Source organism: Seriola aureovittata, chromosome 6, assembly GCF_021018895.1.
Source record: "Seriola aureovittata isolate HTS-2021-v1 ecotype China chromosome 6, ASM2101889v1, whole genome shotgun sequence".
NCBI classification, from domain to species: Eukaryota; Metazoa; Chordata; class Actinopteri; order Carangiformes; family Carangidae; genus Seriola; species Seriola aureovittata.
The window spans coordinates 1,371,243-1,394,212 of record NC_079369.1 but is presented as its reverse complement, the minus strand read 5'-3'; the positions used below and the strand labels follow the sequence as shown (position 1 = coordinate 1,394,212).

At 43.1% G+C, this 22,970-nt stretch overlaps 3 protein-coding genes across 4 annotated transcripts; 2 read left to right on the top strand and 1 right to left on the bottom strand.

Moving 5' to 3' along the window:
* The first annotated feature begins 406 nt into the window (after positions 1 to 406).
* si:dkeyp-117h8.4 (uncharacterized protein LOC572032 homolog) lies at positions 407 to 4,385 on the top strand. The gene is made up of 9 exons (XM_056378033.1): positions 407 to 555; positions 727 to 790; positions 1,539 to 1,594; positions 1,702 to 1,735; positions 1,836 to 1,861; positions 1,944 to 2,019; positions 2,146 to 3,684; positions 3,775 to 3,817; positions 3,909 to 4,385. Exons 1-9 carry the CDS (start codon positions 478 to 480, stop codon positions 3,916 to 3,918), a joined length of 1,926 nt encoding a protein of 641 aa, XP_056234008.1. The 5' UTR covers positions 407 to 477; the 3' UTR covers positions 3,919 to 4,385.
* Positions 4,386 to 4,410: 25 nt separating this feature from the next.
* On the bottom strand, positions 4,411 to 17,248 carry ppat (phosphoribosyl pyrophosphate amidotransferase). The gene is made up of 11 exons (XM_056378034.1): positions 17,107 to 17,248; positions 9,048 to 9,114; positions 8,553 to 8,759; positions 7,520 to 7,632; positions 7,290 to 7,435; positions 6,997 to 7,069; positions 6,757 to 6,908; positions 6,547 to 6,674; positions 6,244 to 6,465; positions 5,900 to 6,020; positions 4,411 to 5,140 (listed from the first exon to the last, which is right to left on the bottom strand). Exons 1-11 carry the CDS (start codon positions 17,232 to 17,234, stop codon positions 4,965 to 4,967), a joined length of 1,533 nt encoding a protein of 510 aa, XP_056234009.1. The 5' UTR covers positions 17,235 to 17,248; the 3' UTR covers positions 4,411 to 4,964.
* On the top strand, positions 9,578 to 21,444 carry paics (phosphoribosylaminoimidazole carboxylase, phosphoribosylaminoimidazole succinocarboxamide synthetase). Of its 2 annotated transcripts, XM_056378031.1 has the most exons (15): positions 9,578 to 9,992; positions 10,271 to 10,768; positions 10,857 to 10,916; positions 10,998 to 11,600; positions 12,704 to 12,781; positions 15,991 to 16,148; positions 17,932 to 17,974; positions 18,071 to 18,268; positions 19,283 to 19,461; positions 19,547 to 19,726; positions 19,835 to 19,948; positions 20,034 to 20,117; positions 20,597 to 20,777; positions 20,868 to 21,026; positions 21,114 to 21,444. In XM_056378031.1, the coding sequence occupies exons 1-15, from the start codon at positions 9,593 to 9,595 to the stop codon at positions 21,278 to 21,280; spliced, it is 3,102 nt and encodes a 1,033-aa protein (XP_056234006.1). In that variant the 5' UTR covers positions 9,578 to 9,592; the 3' UTR covers positions 21,281 to 21,444. The 2 variants fall into 2 exon arrangements, with proteins under 2 accessions (XP_056234006.1, XP_056234007.1); XM_056378032.1 differs by lacking the exons at positions 9,578 to 9,992; positions 10,271 to 10,768; positions 10,857 to 10,916; ... (1 more) ...; positions 12,704 to 12,781; positions 15,991 to 16,148 and adding an exon at positions 17,396 to 17,499.
* The last annotated feature ends 1,526 nt before the right edge of the window (positions 21,445 to 22,970 follow it).

Sequence of the window (22,970 nt, the reverse complement as noted above, 5' to 3'; positions counted from 1 at the left end):
GAATTATCATAGTTAGTCTAAACAACAATGTACAAAAAACAAAAACAATCACAAAAAACACAGATTTGTCGTTATTGAAGTTCGTGAGTTTAAAGACGGCGAAAAGGTATTTGTTTTAAACGTCTGCGTGTGATGTTTTACCATCTACCCACCCAAATATTGTTTTAACTATTGATACACAGAATTATTGCTGACATAAAAAAATATTTGCGCAACTATATCGTTGCTACACATGGGCACCTCCACTATAAAAAAAACAAAACAAAGAGTTTTTATTTGTACTTCAAATTGAAATATTTAAACACGCTATTTCTAAGCATGATAGCATGAGTTCCTAGTAACAGTGAAGGCACCACATTTCCGTTGTCCAATCACCGTTCGCTCTTTTGTGACAGAAGGATTTTGAACCCGAAAGCGCCTGAATCCTGCTGCTTTTCACCGTCTGTAAAGATCAAGAAAACGCATTTCACAAGCAACATGGACGCTCATTTACACGATCAACTGCATGAAAATGGCTTTATCTTCAAAAAGTCACTGGAGCGAATCATTGACAAGGTGAGTTGTGGCTGTTGTCGTCGGGCGGAGGTAACGTTAGCGTTAGCGTGGGGTAGCTAACGTTAGCGTTAGCGTGGGGTAGCTAACGTTAGCTGGAGTTAGCTTTAAATGTAAACTGTAAAAATGTGGAAAAAAACCGAGCGTGCTAACCTCTGCTGTTGTTTTCCACAGTATTCAAAGCTTCAGTACCAAGACGGGGGGTATGAGGTGGACCTGGACAACACAAAAACCCTAAGTAAGATAACTATAAGCTAATATAACTGCCGGTGGGTCAATGCAAGAAACTGTCCCTGTATGAATATAAGGTCACAGAGAGGTGGACGACAGAAATATTATTAACCGTTATTTATTCAGCTGAATGCACATAAAAACAATTCATGAACAGATAGTCCAAAAAGAATCTACAACACAGTGTAAATAACAAACAATAAAAATATATATTAAAAAAAACACGAGGAAAATATAAAACATAATAGATGCCAAGATTATAAAACACAGCCATTTATCCAGTGAATGAATAAAATAAAATAAAGGTCTCATCAGTTTTCTGTTTTGGGAAGGTTTAAATCTTGTTTCTAAAATGTGGATAACTTATAAACTGTCCATTTTTAAAGAGCTCTGTCTGTATCTTAGTTTGTGTGTCCGGGGCTTTAAATCCAAATTCAGAGTTAACCTTAGGTACAGTTTGGTGTGTACCAACTGAAATATAAATAATTTCCCAGTAAAGGATTTTTAAATAAATAGAAACCAATGCATGTTACCTCCTTCCAATAGAGAGAATAAACGGTGCATAGAAATGAAACGGTGCTGACAGGATGAATACGACAAATAAAGTTGACTAAAAATACAAAATTTGACAGATTGATCAATAGAGATTGATGTTAGTTACAGCCGTGCTGTCGTTTGTTTATGTCTTCAGTTCAGTAGTCTGTCACCTGGTCTCATTGTGTATCTCTTCTGTCTTGACTCCTTGCATGGTGAAGCTCTTGGACAATACATGATGCTGTCAAAACAAGAACTGAACAAGCTGGATTCAAAGGTTTGTGTCACTCTGCAGCCACTTATAACACAAAGAGCATTCACCTGATTTAGAGAACAGTTTTTATATCAGCAGACTTTATAATCAAACACACGTCTTTTCCTCAGAGCCTGAGAGATCTGAGAGAGGAGTCATTGAGAGGTTAGTATCAATCACCTAAAAGGAGAATAGTAATTATTGTAATTAATTGTAAATGAATCCTATACTTCATCTAATTATTTTGACATTCCTTCCACCACAGTGCAGGACATTACAAGAAACTCCCAGGTAATTTTACCTTTTATTTATTAAACAGTTGTGTCTTGAAAATCGAACATCTAATGAATTTACTATGTTTCGTTTTCAACAGTTGGACGTCACGCAACAAGATGGCGAAGCTGATGAGACTTGTGTATCCTCTGGCCAACATTCTTGGGATGATTCCGGTAAGAGGAAGAAGAAGAATTTTTAAACACGACTTGGATGGACAAGTTATGGCAAACACTGATCTGACGCAAGTTTTATTTGTGGTCTCAGTTTAGGTAACGTCTCTTTTCCTCTCTTACCTACAGGGATGTCTAGAAGTGACACTACCCAGCTGACTGTGAGCCCTTTGGATGAGAGTCAGAGAAACGTCTCTGAAACCGAGCTCCAGCCTGAAGATCAAGACGAGGAACTGGAAATGACTCTGAGAAGTCACGGTAGCTCCTTTGTGGAGCTCTACCCCAGCATGATCAGTCGAATAAACAGGGCCCGACACCGGCAGAACGTCTCTGAGGCCGCCGACTCTGTGCTGAGGAGGTACCGCAGGTGGCGGCAGCAGCCGAGCAGGAGCAGTCTCAACAACACCTTCATTGTGACACTGAGGAACACCAACAGCAACCCAAGAAAGATGACCAGCAAGATGCTGCACACGGAGAACTTCAACCCAAAGAAAAGGTTGTACACGAGGGTCGAATCTGTCCCTCGCTCGATCAATCTGCAAGCGCAGCAGCCATCTCCTGAAAGAGGGAGGGGCTCGCTGAGAAGAGAGCAGCACCAGCCTATCCTCGTCATGGACCTCTCCGGTGCCCCTGACACCTCTCAACTCAAAGACAACTCGTTGAATGAGACCTTCACTGTGTCTGAACGGTCCCTGCTGGGAGAACGGCCCTGCACTTACACCGCCAGTCCTTCACGATCTTACTACCCTGCTGCGAAAGCGTCCTCGGACCTGTCCCTTAGGTCTAGAAGGCTTTCTCTCTCGGCTCACTCGGAGCAGGCTGCTGGTTGCTCCATGTATGCGTCAGAAATCAGCACAGTTAAAGAAAGAGCTGATAATTACGGCTCCCCGGTCCGGCAGAGTCCCTTAAAGGCAAGGATGATGACCAGCCTCAAAACATCACCTCACGGCTTTTTTAGGAGCCCCAGAAAATCTTCTGTGGAAAGCTTTTCCAGAGAAGCTCCGGGGCCCAGATCAACGTCCAGCTCTCTGTCCTCTCCTCCACAGAGGCCCTCTGTGCCGCTGAGGCTGCTTTGCCCTCAGGACTCCCACCTCTCCCTCCAGCCACAGCCGCCTTCACCTCAGCCGGCCGCAGCAGCAGGTCGTATCAGGCTCCGGCGGCACCTTTCCTTCGACTCCTCGCAGCCTTCGATCTCTGTCTCCTACTCACCGAAGAAGCTTGACGAGGACTTTCTGAAACTGTACCACAAGTTCGTCTGCCAGAACAAATCCTCTTTCTTCAACAGCCAACCCTGCCGTCTCTGTGCTAGAAGCTCTGAGGCCAGCAGAGGCCCCTCCTCCTCATCTTTGGCGGCCCTCGCCTTGTCGCCTCACCGCTCCGTCCTGAGGAAACGCCACAGGGAGTTTGGCTGGGGCGGTAATCCGCAGTCCAAACGCTCCAGGGACGAGAGCTGCACATCCTCCCCAGGGTCCAAACGCCACGGGAATGAGATGCTGCGGCGCCGTCTCTCTCTGGCTAAGCTGTCTCATGATGACCTCCCCTACAGCTCCAGTAAACACAGCGTGTTTCACAAATCCAGCACGCAGCAGCAGCAGCAGCGTTCTGCACATCAGGAAGTCGGGATGAGACCAGGATGGCCCGTATGTGCAGCGGAGTTCTCCGGCCTGGGTAACCCTCCTCCATGAAACACTGCATTATACAGAACTTATTTCAGCCCCGTCTGCTGTTAAATTCATTAAATGATATTTATTTTAACAGGACGTTCACTTCAGAGCAGAATGGCAAACGGCTTCTCCCCCAGGTAATTAAATTAAATTCCTGTGTCCTACATGTTCTCCAGCGTTCCTGCGTTCTCTGAATCCTCCTCTTCTCCCCCCCCCCAACATGTGCAGAAAATGGTGAACATGGATTACACCCGTCGACGAACATCCCGCCCTCAGAGGTTCAACAACAGGAGCCAGGATGGAAAATGATTCATATTTTGTCACGTAACAAATATCAGAGGATCATGTAGCAGTGTGATGGTTCCAGTCCGAAGACTGGTGGAAGTGGAAACTGAAGTTCATCAGGTGACAGAGCAGGTGAACTCTGTTGCTTCAGTCTGAGCTCAGGAAATTCTTTTTACTAAATCTCTGTTGAGACGTTAAAGTGCTCATTGTTTTCCATCTTCGTGTCTGTTTTTTAAAAAGATTTTACTCTTAAAAATCACTGATTCGTTTGAATGACGTCGTTCATCCTGTTGTTTGTTCTGTTACTTAATTTTATACTTTTTGTGCTGTTTTACATTAAATACATGAAGTTACTACAGCATCATATTCATTGTAATATCTGTTTATTATTCAAATAAAATTCTATTTCAATGTGAAGAAGCTGTTTCTGAAGATAAAAACACTCTTGTTCTCGTTGCATTTTTCTGTTTATTATTTAATTTTTCCATTATAAAGTTCAGAAAACAACATTCCCATTCAGACCCAAAACAAAAGAAACACAGTGTTGAATTTTAGATAAAGGTAGAAAAGTAAACTAGATTAGGAAAGTATAGATAATTTCACTTTTTGGTCACTAGCCTTGTGCGCTTCTCTGACCTGATGAACTCTATGTAATGCTCATGTTTGTTAAGGCTTGGAATGTGAAAACTAAAGTAGTTCTAAGACTCATGAAAATACATTTACAAGATAATCTTCAAAAAGGGGGGAAAAAAAAGAAGCATTAGTGTTGTGTGGTCAGATGTGCACCTGTAATCAGCGACACCAGGATGTAGTAAACACCTCTGCAGGTGAAACTACGACCACTAGAGGTCATCAAAAGCAACATTTCAACTCCTGTTATCAGAGCAAGTGGTTGTGTAATTCCAGGTTCTCATCCAGTCTATGGGGAACATTTCATCAACATGTGGGAGCCTGCAGCGACTCCACGGAGCCGCTGTAACCATGGCGATGGTACAGCGGTTACCACTCCAGCTCCACCGGATATTTCCCAGTCAGGCAGGCGGTGCAGTGGCCCACTCTCCTGCTGGGCTTGTTACTGCTGCTGATCATGTTGTCCTTCTCCTGGAGGGAGGCGATCCCCTCCTGGACGGCCGACACCAGACCCTCCACGGTCAGATACTGGACACTGTCCGCTCCTACACAACAGTTCAAGTGTTAACTTTATCTGATCCAGGTGTCTGTCTGTCTTCTAACATTCCTCTGGTACAGATCCTGTCTTTGCTTAACGTTTCACTTTTATGTCCTCTTGGCTTTTATTCAGACTTTTTTTTTTTACAGTTCACTTCCTGTTCCTGTGCGTGCACTGCTCCGTTCTGCAGAAACCCAAACTGGACCGTTTTTTCATTGAGATTTTCTTTCTTTTTGTTTGGAAACAAAGAAAAATAAGACCACGTGATTTTGTTTTTGGATTAGAATTAAAAGTTAATTAATATAAGTTCCTGTTTTGGTTTCAAACTAAATAATGATAAAAAAGAATTGCCAAAAACCAAAAATGGACCAGTTTGATTGTTTTTTTATTTGGTTTTCACGTTTTGGTTTTCAATCAAATGACGTATGAAGTATGGATTATCTGATGATACCTGAATCAAAATGATCTATTTTCTGTTTTTGTCAATTCCTCTTATTTTTTTGTTTTAAACCAAAAACAAAATCACATGGTTTATTTTTTTTTTGTTTCCAAACAAAAAGCCAGAAAATCTAATTTTGCTTTCTGCAAATTTATTTTTTCATTTCTCGTTTGGCAGAAACCGCAGAACAGGGGACAGACAGGAAGAGGAAGTGACATGTAATAAAGTCAAAATAAAAGCCAAGAGGACATAAAAGTTTAACATTAAGCAAATAAATGTTTCATCTTCCAAGCATCAGAACAGGCCGAAGTGACTGTGTGATCTCACCGATGTATCCAGCGATGTCCTGAAACTCGGGCTTGTTGGCGATGAGCTCTTCCTTGGTTGGAATATTGATGCCCATGTAACACGGGAACCTGATCGGTGGAGAGGCCACTCTGATATGGACCTGTCAAAGAGTTAATACAGGTCAGTATGTGCATATACATATATATATATATATTTGCTTTAATTTTTACTTAAGGACGGGGAGGGGAAAAGTGTTGTTTTAATATGTTTTCATTATTATTATTGTTTATTTATTTGTTTTTCTTCACCATATATCTCTAATATATATATATATAGATATATATATATATATACTTTGGAAGATCAATAACAAAAAAACAAACCTCTGTTGCACCAGCCTCCTTGAGCAGTTTTATAATGGGGGAGATGGTGTTGCCTCTGACAATGGAGTCGTCGACGAGCACAACTCGTTTCCCAGTGAAATTGTCCGTCAGAGCCCCAAACTTCTTGGCAACTCCGAGTTGCCTCAGGCGAGTGTTCGGTTGAATAAACGTTCTCCCGACGTAGCGGTTCTTGCACAAAACCTCTATGTACGGCAGCCCAGCCTGTGAGAGGAGGACAGAGGGCCATGAGGAGGGGGAGGAGGGGCGGTTTCTTTACAGAGGGCAGACAGGTTGAACACAGACCTGCTGAGCGTAGCCCAGTGCAGCGGGGGTCGCAGACTCTGGCACAGTGCTCACTACGTCAGCGTCGGTCGGAGCCTCGATGGCTAACTGCCGACCACAGCGCTGCCTCACAGTATAGACCATCTGTCCTGCAGCACACAGATTCAACACACTGATCATCAGCTCTCTGATGAGTATTAGAAAGAATTAGACATATTCATTTATACATACCTTCAAAAATTGAGTCTGGTCTGGCAAAATAAACATATTCAAATATGCAGAAGGCGGGGAGGTCTCCCTCAGGGCGAGGCACAACACTCAGAGACTTGACTCCATGTCTGGATATCTGGACTATCTCTCCTGGTAAGACCTCTCTGTAATACCTGAGAACCAGGTGAGAAGTGACAATGTTTGTTACCCACAGTCCGACAGTTGGAGTCAGAAGATTTTACCTTGGTGGTGAAAACATACTTAGCACCGATGGACTGAAAGCTGCAGGACTCTGATGACACCACCCACCCCTCCGTGTCCTCCTCTCCAGCACCTAACCAAAGGGACAAAGACTGACGTTAATCATCCTCCAGCTCACACGTCTGACCTCTGACCTCTGACGTGACCAGACTCTCTGACTGATAACCTCTTGTGAGGCCTCTTCTATACAGATAGCAGGAGTTCAGGTCCTTTAAGGACAAACGTCTATGTTCAGCACATACAGCGTCTCTGATGCAACTGTCACATGTGAAGAAAATAAATGTTTAGAAAACCTGGAGTGTGCAGTTTAGAGATGGGAACAAGCTGTCCAATGCAGAGTGGTCGATTTCCATAGGGGTCACGCACCGCGTAGATGACGTCTCTGAACATCATCAACAGTGAGTACGACGTCGGCGTCTCAGTCATGAGGTTTTTAATTCTGCAACCCAAAAAGAAAAAAATTATTTAAAGTGTGTGTAGAAAATGATTAATATCAAACACAGCATCGTATCACGATACTGACCTGGCAACCCAGTCGGGTGCATCCACCTCCTCCATAGGGGGAGTCAGCGCCAGCAGCTGGGTGATGAGCTCACTGTCTGAGCTGGTGGAGAGGCCCACACCATGACGCATCACCTGCACATGACACCTCAGAGTTCATTTCACTGCATGTGTTTGAGGACAGGAATTATCTCTCTCTCACTCACACTCACACTCACACACACACACACACACACACACACACACACACACACACAGGAACAGATCTTACAGTAGAGGTCACATGACTACAACTCGCACAGAACGCTGCTGCACAATGTTAACTGGCACTAGAGCAGCAGATAAACTTGTATATGAAGGTTATTGTGCATTTTATGACTAAAGCATGAAACTTTCTCTGTGTTTCTATGAACCAGGAAGTTTATTTTCAGACATGGAGGCGTCTCAGATGTGACCTCTGGGACAGGGCGGAGCCTCCCGGAGTAATGAGTGTGGTCCAGACCAAAATAGCATGTTAGCTTCTGATAAGAGTTCGCTAATGTGCTAGCTAGTCGTGTGAGTCCATGGAACACGTTTATGAGACTTGGCCTGATTATAACAATGAATGGGGCAAAAACTGGGGGAAAAAAGCAATGCTGAGGTCAATGACCTCTCAAGGTCACCAGAGGTCAGATATAAACTGCCCCCCCCCGAAATAAAACCTTGGGGTGTGTAAATTATCTGCTGAAACTTTAATGCTTTAGTCATAAAATGCACAATCGGTTTGATTCACTTTAGTGTCTTTTAAAACTCTTCTTAAAAGATTCTTTAATCAGAAAGCTTTTATGAATGTTTGATATCTTGTTGTGTTTTATTTATTTATTTATATATTTAATTGTTTTATTCTCCCATGATAAAATCAATATGTTTGTTTTTCCTCATGTTTTTTATTGCAGTCTTAAATCCCCTTTTTTCTTTCTGTAAAGCACTTTGTAACTTTAAGAAAAGTGGTAAATAAAAAGAACTTTATTATTATCATTATATTACACTAGATTCAGTGTGAGGGTCATCCTCACCTTTTTCCGCAGGGCATGGGCATTAACCAGCTCTCCATTGTGAGCTACAGCAATCTTGCCGTGCAGCGTGTCCACCACGAAGGGCTGGCAGTTCTGCAGCTCCGAGATCCCGGTGGTCGAATAGCGTGTGTGACAAATACCGAGGTTACCATAGCGCAGCTTCAGAAGAGCCTCGGGCGGGAAAGCCGTGCTAACGAGTCCCATTCCCTATAGAAACATTTTTTAAAAAAAACATGGAGAGGAGTGAGACATGTTCCCTCCTGCACAATCTACATAAATCAAGTGACTGTAATCAACAATCTGAGTGTGGTAAAGCTTTAAAAACAAAAAACTATTAACATGTTCAATTTAATCCTCTGTGTGTGTGTGTGTGTGTGTGTGTGTGTGTGTGTGTGTGTGTGTGTGTGTGTGTGTGTGTGTGTCTTTATCATAAGGTGAGTTAAAGCATGTTTCAGTGTAATTAGTGAAGGGGATGTGCTCAGGTTTCACTGTTACCTTGTGGGCTGTGTATGTAGGTGAACTGGCTCCATCACTCGTAACGATCCCGGCACTTTCCTGTCCCCTGAACACACAAACAGCCACGTGTAAATTTCAACAGTGTCAATGAATCAGTGGGATGTGAGTTTTCTACTGAGTGATCCCTCCGTGTCTTTTCTGCAAGGGTGAATGTGAATAAACTTGTTCAGCTCTTGAAGCCTGATACGAGCCTTTAGGCAAAACAAACTGGTTTGACACTGAGGGGAAAAAAATAAAGCAGGAATGAGGCAGGAAAAAAAAAAGAAAAAAGCAGAAACATCTGCCTCTGTGCCGTGTCTGCCATGGAGGGGGAGTCGTCTCGCTGCAGTTTCAGCCTATTTACCAAGCTGCTTCTCGGATTACAGTTGGTCCCGCCCCCTCAGCACACAGCTTAAGCCAGTGGTGAGGCTGCTTTTCTGCATGGAGGCGTTGCTTTCAGGCTTAACCGCCTGGTTGCCTAGGGAACCGGGCAGCAGAGACAGACGGGGCTGGGGGAAAGAAAGCGTTTCCAGGTCAGCTCAAACATGGAGAAAGGAGCAGAGAGACAAAGAGGAGGTGATATGGAGGTGGTGGAGGAAAAAGGCTCAGTGGAGAGGCAGTGGGGGGAGGCAGAGGTGCTGGCTCTGGTGTCCGTGTGGGACGAGGTGGGAGCTCAGCACGTAGCTGAGAGCAGAGCCACATTTGAGCTGATCTCAGAGCGCCTGAGGAGGCTCAGTGTTGTGCGCAGCTGGTGGGAGTGTCAGGCCAAGAGCAGGAGCCTGGGACTTCAGAGCAGGAAGCCTGACGCAGCAGCAGCAGGCGCTTCAGCAGACTACAGCCCAGGAGTGGATGGAAGGCCGGTGGAGGGCTGGGAGGAAGAGGTGGAGGAAGTGGGTAATCAGAGAGGAGTCTACCCTTCCTCAGTCACTATCCCAATGCAGGAAGGTAAATGTAGGTTTAACCCCAACTGTGGCTCTCATGATCACAACATATGACGAGGGCTCAACACAATTTAGTATTTCAACTAAAACTAACATCAGAGGATAGAAAAGTGTTTCAGTGAAGTTGTTTTAGGCCTGGAACTGAACTGAAATCACCTTTGTTTGCTCTAAAAATTGTAACTACACTACAGTCAGTGTGAATTAAACATGTCATACAAGATCCATCTTCTTTCTTTTCCTTTAAATCACTCTAAAGATAACACTGTTTGTGCACATGTACAGGAATCAAGGGTCGGATCCATCGAGCGCTTCCTTACACTCCGAGCGTGGCTGAGGAGGGGGGCCGCCACTGGACGGACGACGAGGTGCGAGCGCTGCTGTGCGTGTGGGCCGACTGGCGTATTCGGGAGCGCTTGAAATGCACGCTACGCAACAAGTCCATCTTCCAAGAGATGGCCCGTCAGATGCAGAGAAACTTTGGGGTGGTGCGCAACTGGAAACAGTGTCGGACAAAATACAAGAACTTGAAGTACGACTACAAGACTGCTAGAAGCGCTCACGCCGCTGGGGGCAGCACGGCAGGAGGCCCCGGGAAGTACATGAAGTTCTTTGACGAGGTGGAAGCCATTCTGCTGGACCGCGGACTGGAAAACGGCACGACGGAAATGCAGAAGAGGTTGTATGATGGAGAAATAGCAGCAGGGAGGATAAAAACAACAGCAGGCCACGCAGCTCAGACGACGGCCTCAGAGACCGAGGTTGTCATAGAGATTGATGATGGTATGCATTCAGTCTGTAACACATGAAGTGGTTTGGTGTTCAAAGCTGAAAGGACAGTCACTTTTTCTACTGCTTATTTTATTTCCAGATGACAACAGCGATGACTACGACATGGACGGAGACGTAGAGGCGAAATGGAGAGGAACAGGTTTGTGACGGTTTACAGTGTATGTCATTATTTATTCATCTTTATATCCATTTTCATTCACTCCAGATGTCCATCTTACAGATCCGTCCAGCTCCGACCAGTTCCACGTGGTCACGGTGTCGGACACAGGTCGAAACTGGAGCGACCAGGAGGTGCGAGCGCTGATTCAAGTGTGGTCCGATGAGCGCGTGTGCAGGCAGCTGGAGAGCTCGACCAGGAAGAGAGACATCTTTGTTCAGATCTCCAACAGGTTAATGCAGCAGGGCATCGAACGCGACTGGAAACAGTGTCACACCAAGTACAAAAACCTCAAGTACCTTTACCGCTCCCTCCAAAGGGGCAAGACAGATGACACTGACCCCAGACGCCTTATGAGGTTCTACGATGAGGTGGACGCCATTATGAACCGCACAACTAACGGTTCGCCACATGCCGCAGGACCTGCTGACCACCAAGCACATTCGGGAGGACTTGTGACGCTGCAGGGTTGTGAGGAGAGAGATCACTTAGACGTCTATTTGACAAAGGCCAGCGCAGTGACGACAGTGATGGGAGCGATGGAGGAGAGAACTTGTAGCTCCGACTCCGTCTCATCTATAAGCCTCGACGTGTCGCCGAGCGTTGAAGAGCAGAGGACGCACGTAGTGAAGGAGCATCGCTTGGATCAGCAGCACAGATTAGTGGGTGAGCCCAGTATTGTTACTCATTCATGTCTAGTGTGAAGGTGAGTTGGAAGTTTTCTACTGTCAGGAGCAGAGATTCACAGCAGCCGAACACATCAAGCTTTGTTCTGACTTTACCTCTTAAAAAGTGTTGAATTATTACTTATCCAACTATTTATGTCCCAAACTTCAACCAAGTGAAACTTTTAAAGGGTCAGTTCACATAAAAACATTTTCCTCACAGAGCCAGCTGTGAACATTTTTTACAGGGACTATTTTTCCTGTTCTGAAAGTAGTTCCAGTGTGGATTATCATGTATCACGAGGACATCGTCCGTGGATAGAAACTCTACAATGTCTTTTTCTTTCAATGTTGAGTGGACCACAAACACAGTCCCATTCACCTTTACAGTATGGCTGATCAATCAAAGTATTATCGAAATCAATCTGGCCAGCTGCAATTTCCAAATCACAGGAGCTGCAATTTCATCAAAGTTTTTATATATATATATATATATATATATATATATATATATATATATATATATATATATATCATCATTTTTATATTTTTTTCAGTGAAATTTAAATGCAATATGATTTTTTTTTGCATATTTAGTGCTACTTTACTGCAGTGGAAGAAAGGCAGAAATCTCAGACATGGCTTTTTCAAAACCTGTTCACATAAAAACAAAAGTATCTGCATGAAAAGACACCAATTAAAATATGTTAAAATATGTAAATGATTTGTAAGTTGGGTGAACTGACCCTTTAAACTTTCATTTAAGAAGATCCTTGAAATAAGTGGGACAAAAAAAAAGAATAAAAACACTAATTTCCTTTAAGTGAAGTAATCCTGTAAAGACACTGTGGTAAAAAGAGATTTAGCTCCGTGTTTTATAAATGCTGTGAATGAAAGGAAATCCTCGAGTAAAACTGGTTAACGTCACAGCCTTTATGTCTGTGAGTTATTCTTTAGTTGAAGCAGCTCTGAAATCTGTGCTGCTTTTGTTTGAAGAAGTCACAAGTCCGTCTGTCCATCTTCAGTTAAATAGCACGTGAAATCATTTTTGGCAAATTTGCTCCTGTTCTCTTGTAACCGGTTTATATTGCATGTTGTTCGCAGAATCTTCTGAGACGAGGGCAGAGAAAGAGGAAACCTATTCAGCGAACAGAGGACTGAAGAGGAAAGCTGTGGATCAAGGTTTGAAACGCGCCTCTTTCCTGTAATCACTTTGCATCTCACATGATGTTCACGACTGACTGAAGCCTTTGTCATTTCTATCTCAGTCCCATGATTTGCCATGGAGCCTCATAATGAAATTATGGATAAGGGTACCATTGTAACTGCTAACAAAAGGCACAACCAGTGTTGGGAGGGATCCTTTTAAAATGCATTTCACTACAGATTACACAATACATGCCCTTAAATGCCGTTTATAACATATTACATAAGTTACTCAAAGCGAGTAACGTATTTTAAATACTTTGGATGACTTCCAGAGCGTCTTGCATAATGATTAAATGATAGATGCATTATGATACAGCCACCTACAGTAGACTGACACTAGGAGTCAAAGACAGCAACGTTTTGTCTGGAAAAAAGGATGAACACCAGTTTTTCTTTGACCTTGTGTCACGTTAGAGTGAAAACCAGTGAACAAGATGAACAATGTGAATTTTAAAAAGGTCTGCAGAACATTTTGTTTTCACTTTGTTGCCTTAAAATGAATCCTCTTAAAATAAAAACAGCACCAGAAAAGACAGTTTTACCTTCTCTGGGTGAAAACAATATAAATAACAATAACAGAGGAAGCTAGCTCGCATCCCAAAAGGTTGTAGTTCTCAACAGGTTCCCTGACATTTAGGAAGGATTTACATTATTGGATAGAAGTAATTAGCAAAAGATATATAGCAAACATCAGGCACCTCTTAGCGCTTTATGAAGACAACCTTGAGGTTCTTGAAGGTGTTTGATGTCTCGTCTGAAAGGTGTCTCCAGGTCTAGCTGACTGGTGAGGGGTTCCAGGTATTTAACCTCTTGTGGGGTCGTTGAGGTCACATGTGAGTCGTTGACCCACTCGGCCTTCATGCGAGTTGTCAGGGTCACCCAATCCATGGTTGGGATGGGTATTTAGTTTCCTGTGGAGTGATCTCAAGACCGTATTGTAAATGGCTGATAAGCGGCGTCATAAACCGCCTCCCCTGTTTGGTGATGGTCGTTCCAGTTTGATGTAGATTGCTCTGTTTACTCCTCGCTAAAACCATCAGTCTTCTCTGTTCAAATTCTGTAGTTACAGTCCTTGAATGATTGTCCCACGTCCTCCAGACGTGGGTGGACTGCTCAGTCCTGTGTTGTACCATGAGCTTGTGAAGCAGTTGTTTCCCCAACGTACAGGTGTGTGTCCTCCTCACTGCACTGAACTGTGTACACTTCATTACTCTCATTGTGTCTGGGTGGTTTGTCCTCAGCGTGGACAAGCTTCTGCCTCACCTCGTTACAGGGCCTGAGGTGCGCAGGGATTTTGAGTTTGTTAACGAGCCTCCAGCATCATAAGGAATGATAATATTACTCTGTTTATTTTTTTTTTCTCTGTCTGTTCTTTTCTTTGTCTGTTCTGTATCTTGTTGTCGTTTGAGTAAGTTTCAGTAACCACGTTGTTTAAGTGTTTCACTGATGTTTTTGTTCATTGTCCTTCCCCTCTGTCCTTGCTGGCACGTCCTGAACCTGATGCTGACCCCCAGTTTGTTCTCCAGTGAGTGGTGACAGTCAGAACAGTAAATATAGATAAATATTGATCTGTGCGTGGGGGTTTTGTTGAGACTTCTGTCATCTTCGATGTGCACAGCACAATCCAAAAAAGTCTCCGACATCATCTCGAGTGAATTTGATGTTATTGTCCTCTGCGTTGACGTTTTCTGCGAAGGCCTCCACTTCCTGTCTTTTAATTTTGACCCAGGTGTCGTCCATGCACCTAAACCAGTGGCTGGGAGTGGTTCTTGTGAAGGAGATGAGGGCTCTGCTCTCTACTTCTTCCAGATAGAGATTAGCCACTGTCAAAGACACCGGTGAGCCCATCAACTGAGTCCAGGTTTATTTTTCTAACGCTGTTGGCAAAATCCTGGGAGTTTTTGATGCGGTGCGGAGAGCTGCCAACCAGAGGAGCTAGGATGGTGGCCAAGTGTTTGGCAGTGTTGAAGGTTACAGAGTTAATGCTACTGATGATGGGTCTGAGTGGGGCTCCTCCTTTGTGTGTCTTTGCGGCGTCCCAAATAAATAAATGCAAGTTAGGTTAAACGTCTTCAGGAGCCTCAAACAAGACCGAGACCGAGACCCGGACAACTGAGGACCTTCAAACATCATGCATGTTGGCTGGTTTCCACTTGGTGGTTAGCTTGTCAGCTAGACATGCTTAGCAAACTTGCTAATATGCTACAATGCTAACAGGTTGATCTGCAGGCACCAGTCAGTGACTGGAGATTTTAAAAAGTCCCTTTATCTAATACAGTGGTCCTCAACCTTTTCCAGCTCATGGCCCACTTGAAAATCTCCAAAATGTTGGTAGCCCACATCTGATCCCATAACAATACAAAGGCCGAATAATGTGTTATCAGAGCACTTTTTATTTTAATGAAAACAATCGAACATTTAGGACTGAACTGAAAGCAGGGGAAGTTTAATTTTTTCTCATTTCTTTGACGGGGGAGACACCATCTGTCTCTTGACTCCTTTTTTCTTTTAATTCCTGTTGTTATTAACCAGTTATCAATTTTGATACTCCAGTTTTTGCCAAAAATGTGTCTTTTAGTGCACAATAAAACTGAGCTAACAAGTTTACAATGTGGTCTGGACCCATCCAGTTTCTATCATTGGCTTAACAATGAAAGGAATTTTTAAACATTATTGTTTTTAAAAAGTAATTTTTTTGTTTACCATTTAAGAGAATAATTTATATATTTTTATTTTTTTCATAACGACATCTTTTCAACAAAATTGTTCTGATTTGCAAATGATTTGTCGGCCCCCTTGCAATACCCTCACAGACCACCAGTAGGCTCCAGCCCACAGGTTGGGAACCACTGATGTAATCTATTAGTTTTAAGAATGCAACTATAATCTGATCACAACCCATTTAAATTGTGACTGTAACTTAATACAGTAACTCATATTTTGTATTCTAAATACATAATCCAGTTACATTTATTATTACATTACTCCCCAACACTGGGAACTACACACGATAAAGTCCAGATGTCAGAGCAAGAGACAAAAAAACCTCTTCTCACCCATAGAGATCTAAAAATAAAAAAGTATCAGCATTTCTTTTTTTTTTTTTTTTTTACAAATAACAGCATCCAGGTGATGTAAGAGAGATAGTTTGAAATAAAAACTGCCTTTGTTCTTCTTTCCAGACCCCAAACTCCAGACTCCAGTGAAAAAACTGAACACTGGCTCTGACTTTGCTGGTAAGGTGGAGGCCCAGTGTAAAGAAGAGCAGGATCACATCCCAATAATAAAGATCAACTCAGTGTGTTCAATGGCCTCCCCTAATCCGTCCCCTGTGAGACAGGTAATAACTGCTAACTACATAATTTGAAACCTTATGCAACCAAGATAGGAGCATATCTGAAACCGCCTGTAGGAATCAGAGCTGCAGCAAAAGATCAATCGAAAAAATGTCTCAATTACTATATTTTAACAACACATTTTGTTTTTTTAAAATACATTTTATAAACCAAGCGATTAATCAAGAAAATAATTGTCTATTAATATATTATATTAATCAAAATGAACATAATTGTTGCAGCCAGAGAAGGAATCCAGAAAAAACATGATGCTGCTCAGCTGGTAATGATAATGTAAATTCCGTCTTTAACATATGGGATTTTTTTAGAGCAGTAAGGACAAGTCCATCAATCATTTAACTAATCAACAGTTAAATCAACAATTAATCAGTAACCATTTTGGCAATCGATATATCTTTAGTCTTTTTTTTTTTTAACAAAAATGCCATTCGCTTGTTCTCAGGTGATACAACTAAAAATCTTACAGTTTTTGAGTGTTAGTTAAATACAACAAACATTTCATAAACATAATCTCGGTCTGTTTTTCTACTTTCTAACATTTTATAGACACGACATTAATCGGTTAATTCAGAATAAACTAAATCATTTATTTTATGTATATGTTTCATCGTCACGCTTCTTTAATTTTCAGTCACATTTTTTGTCGCAGTGAAAAAACGATATTGCCTCGAGTCACCCAAACAAACTTTCTTTCTCTAATACAAAACTAATTGTTTTTGAGTCACAAGTGTGACTTGTTCAGAAATGTCTGTCCCTCAGGAATGATTTAAACTCTCTTTACTCCATTTTTTGGACATAACTCAAACGTAGTCGATCCTGAACACACCTCTGATGAACCATTATACAAATGCTTTAAACTGACTTTTTTCTACTGTCTTTAATCGTTACGTTTATTAAAAGCCAGTCACGTTACAAACGTGCATGCACCTTTCCGTTACTCACCTGTGCTGTAACGCCACCAGTCCCAGGGTTAAGACCTGAGCCACCTCCAGCTGTGTGGGCCACTCTCCGGCGGCCACGCACCCGAAAACCCCGCATTCCTCCCCGATACCGGACTCCTCGAACTCCATGTCGCCCCGTCGCTGTCCCGGTCCTCCCGTTTACCCACTCACGGACTCTCGTGCCCGGTTGCCTGAGAGCAGTCGGCGCGTGCGTGCGTGCGTGCGTGCGTGTGTGTGCGTGAACGCACTCCGATAGTATTGACCGAACACGTGCCACTACACGGTACAAACGGTTTAAAACACAAACTCTGCTGCCATTGTTGAAGCGGCTGTGAAGTCACGAGACCGACAGAGAGTAACGTCTGAAATAAAACCGCGCGTGCCGCTTCAAAAGGTGAAAGAGGCCGCCATCACCTACAGTCAAGTTAATCAAACTTATTGATTTGACGAAAACGCACGCGGTTTTTTTTTTTTTTTTTTTTTACGGTGAGAAAGATAACATAAGATAAATCTGAATCCAACTTGTCAATTCGCTCAACTGTTTTCTGTTGATGAGGTTTCTCATGAATCAGGCTTCTAGTCAGAGGGAAAATGGGGGAAGTTTAGTGGATAAATCCTAAAAAGTTCTTCGTCTTGCTAAATATTTGATGTTGGAGCGTCTTCCCACCACGTGGTGACTAGTTCGCTGCTGTGATTGGTTGGCTGAATCAGTTGAGGGACGTGATTGGTTGTCAGAGCACGTAAGATAGACTCCTTCCCTCGTCTTCTGCCTCTGGACTCGCCACCTTTTTAAAGTTGGGTGATTCTCGTGTGTTTTGTCTTGCAGGGCTGTAAGTCATTAAAGAACTCCATCATGGCGTCCACACCAGGTACAGTACAACACGAGGGTGTACTTTATAGCTTAAGTTAAAATGTGCAGCGTTTAACTTTAAAGTGTATGTGTGTTGTTGTGTTTTATTTTTCAGAGCTGAAGATCGGCCAGAAGCTGAATGAGGGAAAAACAAAGCAGATCTTTGAGCTGGTGGACCAGCCCGGACTGGTTCTGGTGCAGTCCAAGGACCAGATCACCGCAGGGAATGCTGTGAGGAAAGACCAGATGGAGGGCAAAGCTGCCATCGCCAACAAAACGACGAGCTGCGTGTTTAAGCTGCTGCAGGAATCTGGTAAATGCACGAGTAAAAGTTATTAATAATAAAAAAAAAAATTAAAGAAAAGATAGATTTCCAGGTGAATCAACGCTGCAACAGCTGTCATTCACTCTTAGGTAACTTTCCCACATGTGGAGAAACATGTTTTGGCATTGAGTGTTCAGATTAAAAGTATTTTAAAACGCACCCTAACATTAAAAAAAGAAAAATGAATCACTATATTTTTGCAGTCGCCTGAACTCATCACCAGTTTGACCTCAGTAGTGTCTGAGAGAGAGGTCAGTGAGGTGACTGTAGTATTCAGAGAGAAAGACCTTTGTCCTATTTATTTACCTTTTTAACCATTAATGAACAGAACTCAAACAGTTTCAGTATTTCTAAAACATTGTTGTGTTATGTTCATCATTTCAATTCAATTTGCTTCTTATTGTAAATTTAAAATCTGACAATATTTTGTTTATTATCACAGAAGTGAAAGGTTTTGAGAAAATATTCATATTTGAGAAGCTGGAACCGGCAAACCTGTTGGTGTTTCTGTTTTTTTTTTAAATGGTTGAAAATGTAACTTGATAAATAAAATAATATTTTTCTGTCATTTACCCATTTGTTTTAGCTCTTGTTTAGCTATTTGTCTTCATGGAAGACAATTCTGTGATGTGCAGGTGAAACTTAGACTGTGTGTATGTGCATGATCCCTGCAATTAACAACACGTGCTTTTAAAAAGTGTGTGTGTGTGTGTGTGTGTGTGTGTGTCAAAATGACTCGCCACCTTGTTTTAATTTAGAAATAATTGGGTAACTGTAACCCACACGCCACACATGACTGTGGTGTGTGTGTCAGCCGAGCTGTAGTAATGGCTGCCTTGTGACTTGAAACACTGCAGCGCGTAATTCAGTAGAACATGACCGACCACATCTCCTTCACTTAACGTTAAATTAAGATCCGTGCCGCTTTAAACTGCTGCCGTCTCTCTGCAACTAAATGTTCCTCTGCTTCGTTCACACCTCCTGATCGAACTTGTTTTCCAGGTATTAAGACGGCCTTTGTGAAGCAGCACTCGGACACAGCGTTCATCGCCACCCACTGTGAAATGATTCCCATTGAGTGGGTGTGTCGGAGGGTGGCGACCGGATCCTTCCTGAAGAGGAATCCAGGAGTCAAAGAAGGATACCGCTTCTCTCCGCTGAAGATGGAGATGTTCTTTAAAGTGGGTCTGACGCCTGACCTCGCTTGTGTTGTTGCTCAAATGTCAAATCACATCTAACAATAACACATCTGCTCTGTTGATGTAGGATGATGCCAACAATGACCCTCAGTGGTCCGAGGAGCAGCTGCTGCAGGCCAAGTTCTGCCTGGCCGGGCTCACTATCGGTCAGTGTGAGGTGGACATCATGAACCGCAGCACCGTGGCCATCTTTGAGATTCTGGAGAAGGCCTGGGCCACTCAGAACTGCACGCTGGTGGATATGAAGGTACCTGCTGCCCTCTGCTGGTTCATTCAGTATCTAAGCATGACCATGTTCCTGCTGAGCTGCTGCAGCTGCTGCAGAGTTAATGAGAATAATCGTCTTCACTTACAGATTGAGTTTGGTGTCGATGTGAAAACTCAAGAGATCGTCCTCGCTGATGTGATCGACAACGACTCATGGAGGCTGTGGCCAGCTGGAGATCGCAGCCAGCAAAAAGATAAGCAGGTACGGATTATTTATTTATTTATTATATTTGTCTTTTGATCTAAATAAAAGCTGAAAAAACAAACTCTGTTTCCTGTCTTTCTAGGTGTACCGTGACCTGAAGGAAGTCACCCCCGAGGCCATGCAGGTGGTGAAGAGGAACTTTGAGTGGGTCTCTGAAAGGGTCAAGGTACATTCAACCTAATCTTTGTTATCAGGTCGGGCTTTGGCTTTTGTTTGCCTTCAATCAACTGTTTTACTAACACAGTTCAACATAAACTAGTTATCTGAGCTTTGTTGCTTTTCCACTTTATCATTTGCTTCTTTCAATTCTTTAACACAGTTCTTGAATTAGTTTGTTTTTTAATAAGTAATTAGTTTTCCCTTCTTACAGATGCTGAGTTGCTTTTTATGTCATAGATTTTTACAGTTGATATGGGTTCTAGAAACACACCTTAAAGCTCGTCTATGTACGTTTTTGAAAGAAGAAATGACGCATTCTTTTACATAGAAAAAGTTGAATTTATGAGAAATGAAACACTCTGTTACTCACTTCAACACAATCAGCGGTTTTCAGTGGTTTATGGAGACTAATGTTACTCACTTTAAGTGGACTAATAAACTGGGACTTGCATGGAGCTGATGAGTGCTCGTGTGTTGTGTCCCCAGCTGCTGCTGGAGTCCCAGGCCAGTGGACGGGTGGTGGTTCTGATGGGCTCCACCTCGGACATGGCCCACTGTGAAAAAATCAAGAAGGCCTGTAGCTCCTATGGCGTCCCCTGCGTCCTCAGAGTCACCTCGGCTCACAAAGGTCCAGACGAGACGCTCCGCATCAAAGCAGAATATGAAGGTGTGCTTTCATCTCTAACATGAGCAGATTCCTTCCTAAAGAATTGGATTCTGTTACCTGTCATGTCATAACATCTGTGCTCTTCCTCAGGTGACGGTGTGCCCACTGTGTTCGTGGCCGTGGCCGGCAGAAGCAACGGTCTCGGTCCAGTGATGTCAGGAAACACGGCTTATCCCGTCATCAACTGCCCCCCTCTCACTCCAGACTGGGGTGCTCAGGATGTCTGGTCATCCCTCCGTATGCCAAGTGGTGAGCTCTTTAGCTCTTACTGTATTCTGTACTGACTCATGACAGTGTCTTCATCACTGTGACTGAGCCTCTGTTTCCCCCCCGCAGGTCTTGGCTGCTCCACGATCCTCTCCCCCGACGCCGCCGCTCAGTTTGCGGCGCAGATCTTCGGCCTGACCGATCACCTGGTGTGGTGCAAACTGAGAGCCTCCATGCTGAACACCTGGGTGTCTCTGAAGCTGGCTGACAAGAAGCTGCAGGCCTGCAGCCTCTGAAGCGGCTCAGGACCTGGTTGAGCCTCGTGTGCTCCTCTGTCCGTCTACGCCTCGTCTTCGTTTACCGCGACAAACCCTCTAACAGTAGATCTAATCTACACCTACTTCCTCACACGTGAATCATTCCACTGAAAGAGAAAATGATTAAAAGCTTCTTAATGAAATGTTTCTGAGGTTGTTTTAATGCTATATTTTTTATTTCTGTAAGGGATAGGGAATCGTTTGAGTTTGTTAGATGAGATCCACACCAAACTCAATTTGGCAAAATCATTGGAACAGAGAAACTGTTTCCTTGCTTCTGTCCAAAAGTTTAAAAAATAAATAAATAAATAAAATCCACCTACCAGCACCTCTAAAGCTCACAGGCTGTCCTGTTCGTCTAATCTGTACAAACCACAAAGAAACAGTAAGAGCAGCAAGAAAACAAGCTGCGTGGTATCAAACACCTTTTTTATCTGTTAAACAGAATCGTGAGACTTTTCTTTTTCTGAGTTTACATTTTTTAAAGGTTCAGATTGATATTTAATGATTCTACATATTGAGATTTGATTATTTCTGGCAAACGACTGAATACAATTTTGAGAGATGCTTAGTATTTGAGCGGAGCACTGGTAGCGTGGAGAAAGCTTTATGATAGCATTTAGTTCATCTTGTAGGGAGATAAAATTTAATTTATAGACTTTTCAAAATGTTTGAAGGCAGCAGCAGCAGCGGAGGAATGTGGACTTCAGTATTTGCTGTGGATCAGATTTGGTCCAGAGTGAGTTTTTCTTGTCTGTGATGTGATTTCAGCCTCAGAGATTGTGTTGACGTGTTTTGTGGAGTTTGCATCAGAGGAGATGGTGTGGGGCTCAGGTGCACACAGGTATAACGCACCCATGTTTAGAGCTGAATGATGAAGTTCACAGTGACTGTTTTCATTTGCATTTCTTCATTTATTACTCCCGATGCATATTTTACCAACGACTGCACTGATTTATTAATTCACCTTCAGTGACGACAGCTCCTCCCACACCTGGGCTGCAGACAGGTGGACTTCCTGTGAGTGGATTAGATTCTGCTGAAGACACAGACACTGATGACCTAACGGATGCAGAGCTGCTCTCCCAGTTCATAAACCTTTCCCTTCTAGCTTCCACTATTTCCATGTTATCTTCATTATCAGCTCAGTTGCGGGACCTCGACTCGGCCACAAGAGGGAGTCTGTGACCCACATGCTGACAAGCCCAAAAAAAATCTTCACCCTTCAATCCGTTCCAGCAGTTTGCAGCCAAGGGAATGAGTCAGAATATCATGCCACCATTTTATCTTTTACTTCTGTTATAGCACAGCTCTGCCTTTGATAGTAAGTGATGGGTGTAATGACCTGTGATGTGCTAAATCTTTGTTCACGTGTGGGCGAAGGTGGGAGGATGGAAGAGCTGAGGGTAGAGAGTGATACAGATGAGTGCGCAGAAGCTGTTTCCTCTGCATTTTAATTTCAAGTTGGATTTTACGCTTAAAAACACAATAAACTCAGGCCTCCCGTCTCTAAATCAATATGCAGCATGAGGAATGGGGGAGCTTAAATAGATGTAATGTGTATGTCTATCCAGGTCGCCTTGACAACCGTAACATGGCAACAATCACTCTATATACAATAACCAGCTTGTATTTGTCCATTCCTTCTCTCATCGCTGCGCTGAGCTCT

What these genes read in the sequence shown, in the direction of transcription:
- ppat (XM_056378034.1), bottom strand. Translation starts at nt 17,234, where the DNA reads ATGGAGTTCGAGGAGTCCGGTATCGGGGAGGAATGCGGGGTTTTCGGG. An exon ending in CCCATGCCCTGCGGAAAAAG is followed by an intron (nt 7,633 to 8,552) that starts GTGAGGATGACC and finishes TGTCATGTGCAG; the next exon opens with GTGATGCGTCATGGTGTGGG. An exon ending in AGGAGGCTGGTGCAACAGAG is followed by an intron (nt 6,021 to 6,243) that starts GTTTGTTTTTTT and finishes ACTCTTTGACAG; the next exon opens with GTCCATATCAGAGTGGCCTC.
- si:dkeyp-117h8.4 (XM_056378033.1), top strand. Translation starts at nt 478, where the DNA reads ATGGACGCTCATTTACACGATCAACTGCATGAAAATGGCTTTATCTTC. An exon ending in TGGAGCGAATCATTGACAAG is followed by an intron (nt 556 to 726) that starts GTGAGTTGTGGC and finishes TGTTTTCCACAG; the next exon opens with TATTCAAAGCTTCAGTACCA. An exon ending in GAGAGAGGAGTCATTGAGAG is followed by an intron (nt 1,736 to 1,835) that starts GTTAGTATCAAT and finishes CTTCCACCACAG; the next exon opens with TGCAGGACATTACAAGAAAC.
- paics (XM_056378031.1), top strand. Translation starts at nt 9,593, where the DNA reads ATGGAGAAAGGAGCAGAGAGACAAAGAGGAGGTGATATGGAGGTGGTG. An exon ending in CACTATCCCAATGCAGGAAG is followed by an intron (nt 9,993 to 10,270) that starts GTAAATGTAGGT and finishes GCACATGTACAG; the next exon opens with GAATCAAGGGTCGGATCCAT. An exon ending in CATCAAAGCAGAATATGAAG is followed by an intron (nt 20,778 to 20,867) that starts GTGTGCTTTCAT and finishes GCTCTTCCTCAG; the next exon opens with GTGACGGTGTGCCCACTGTG.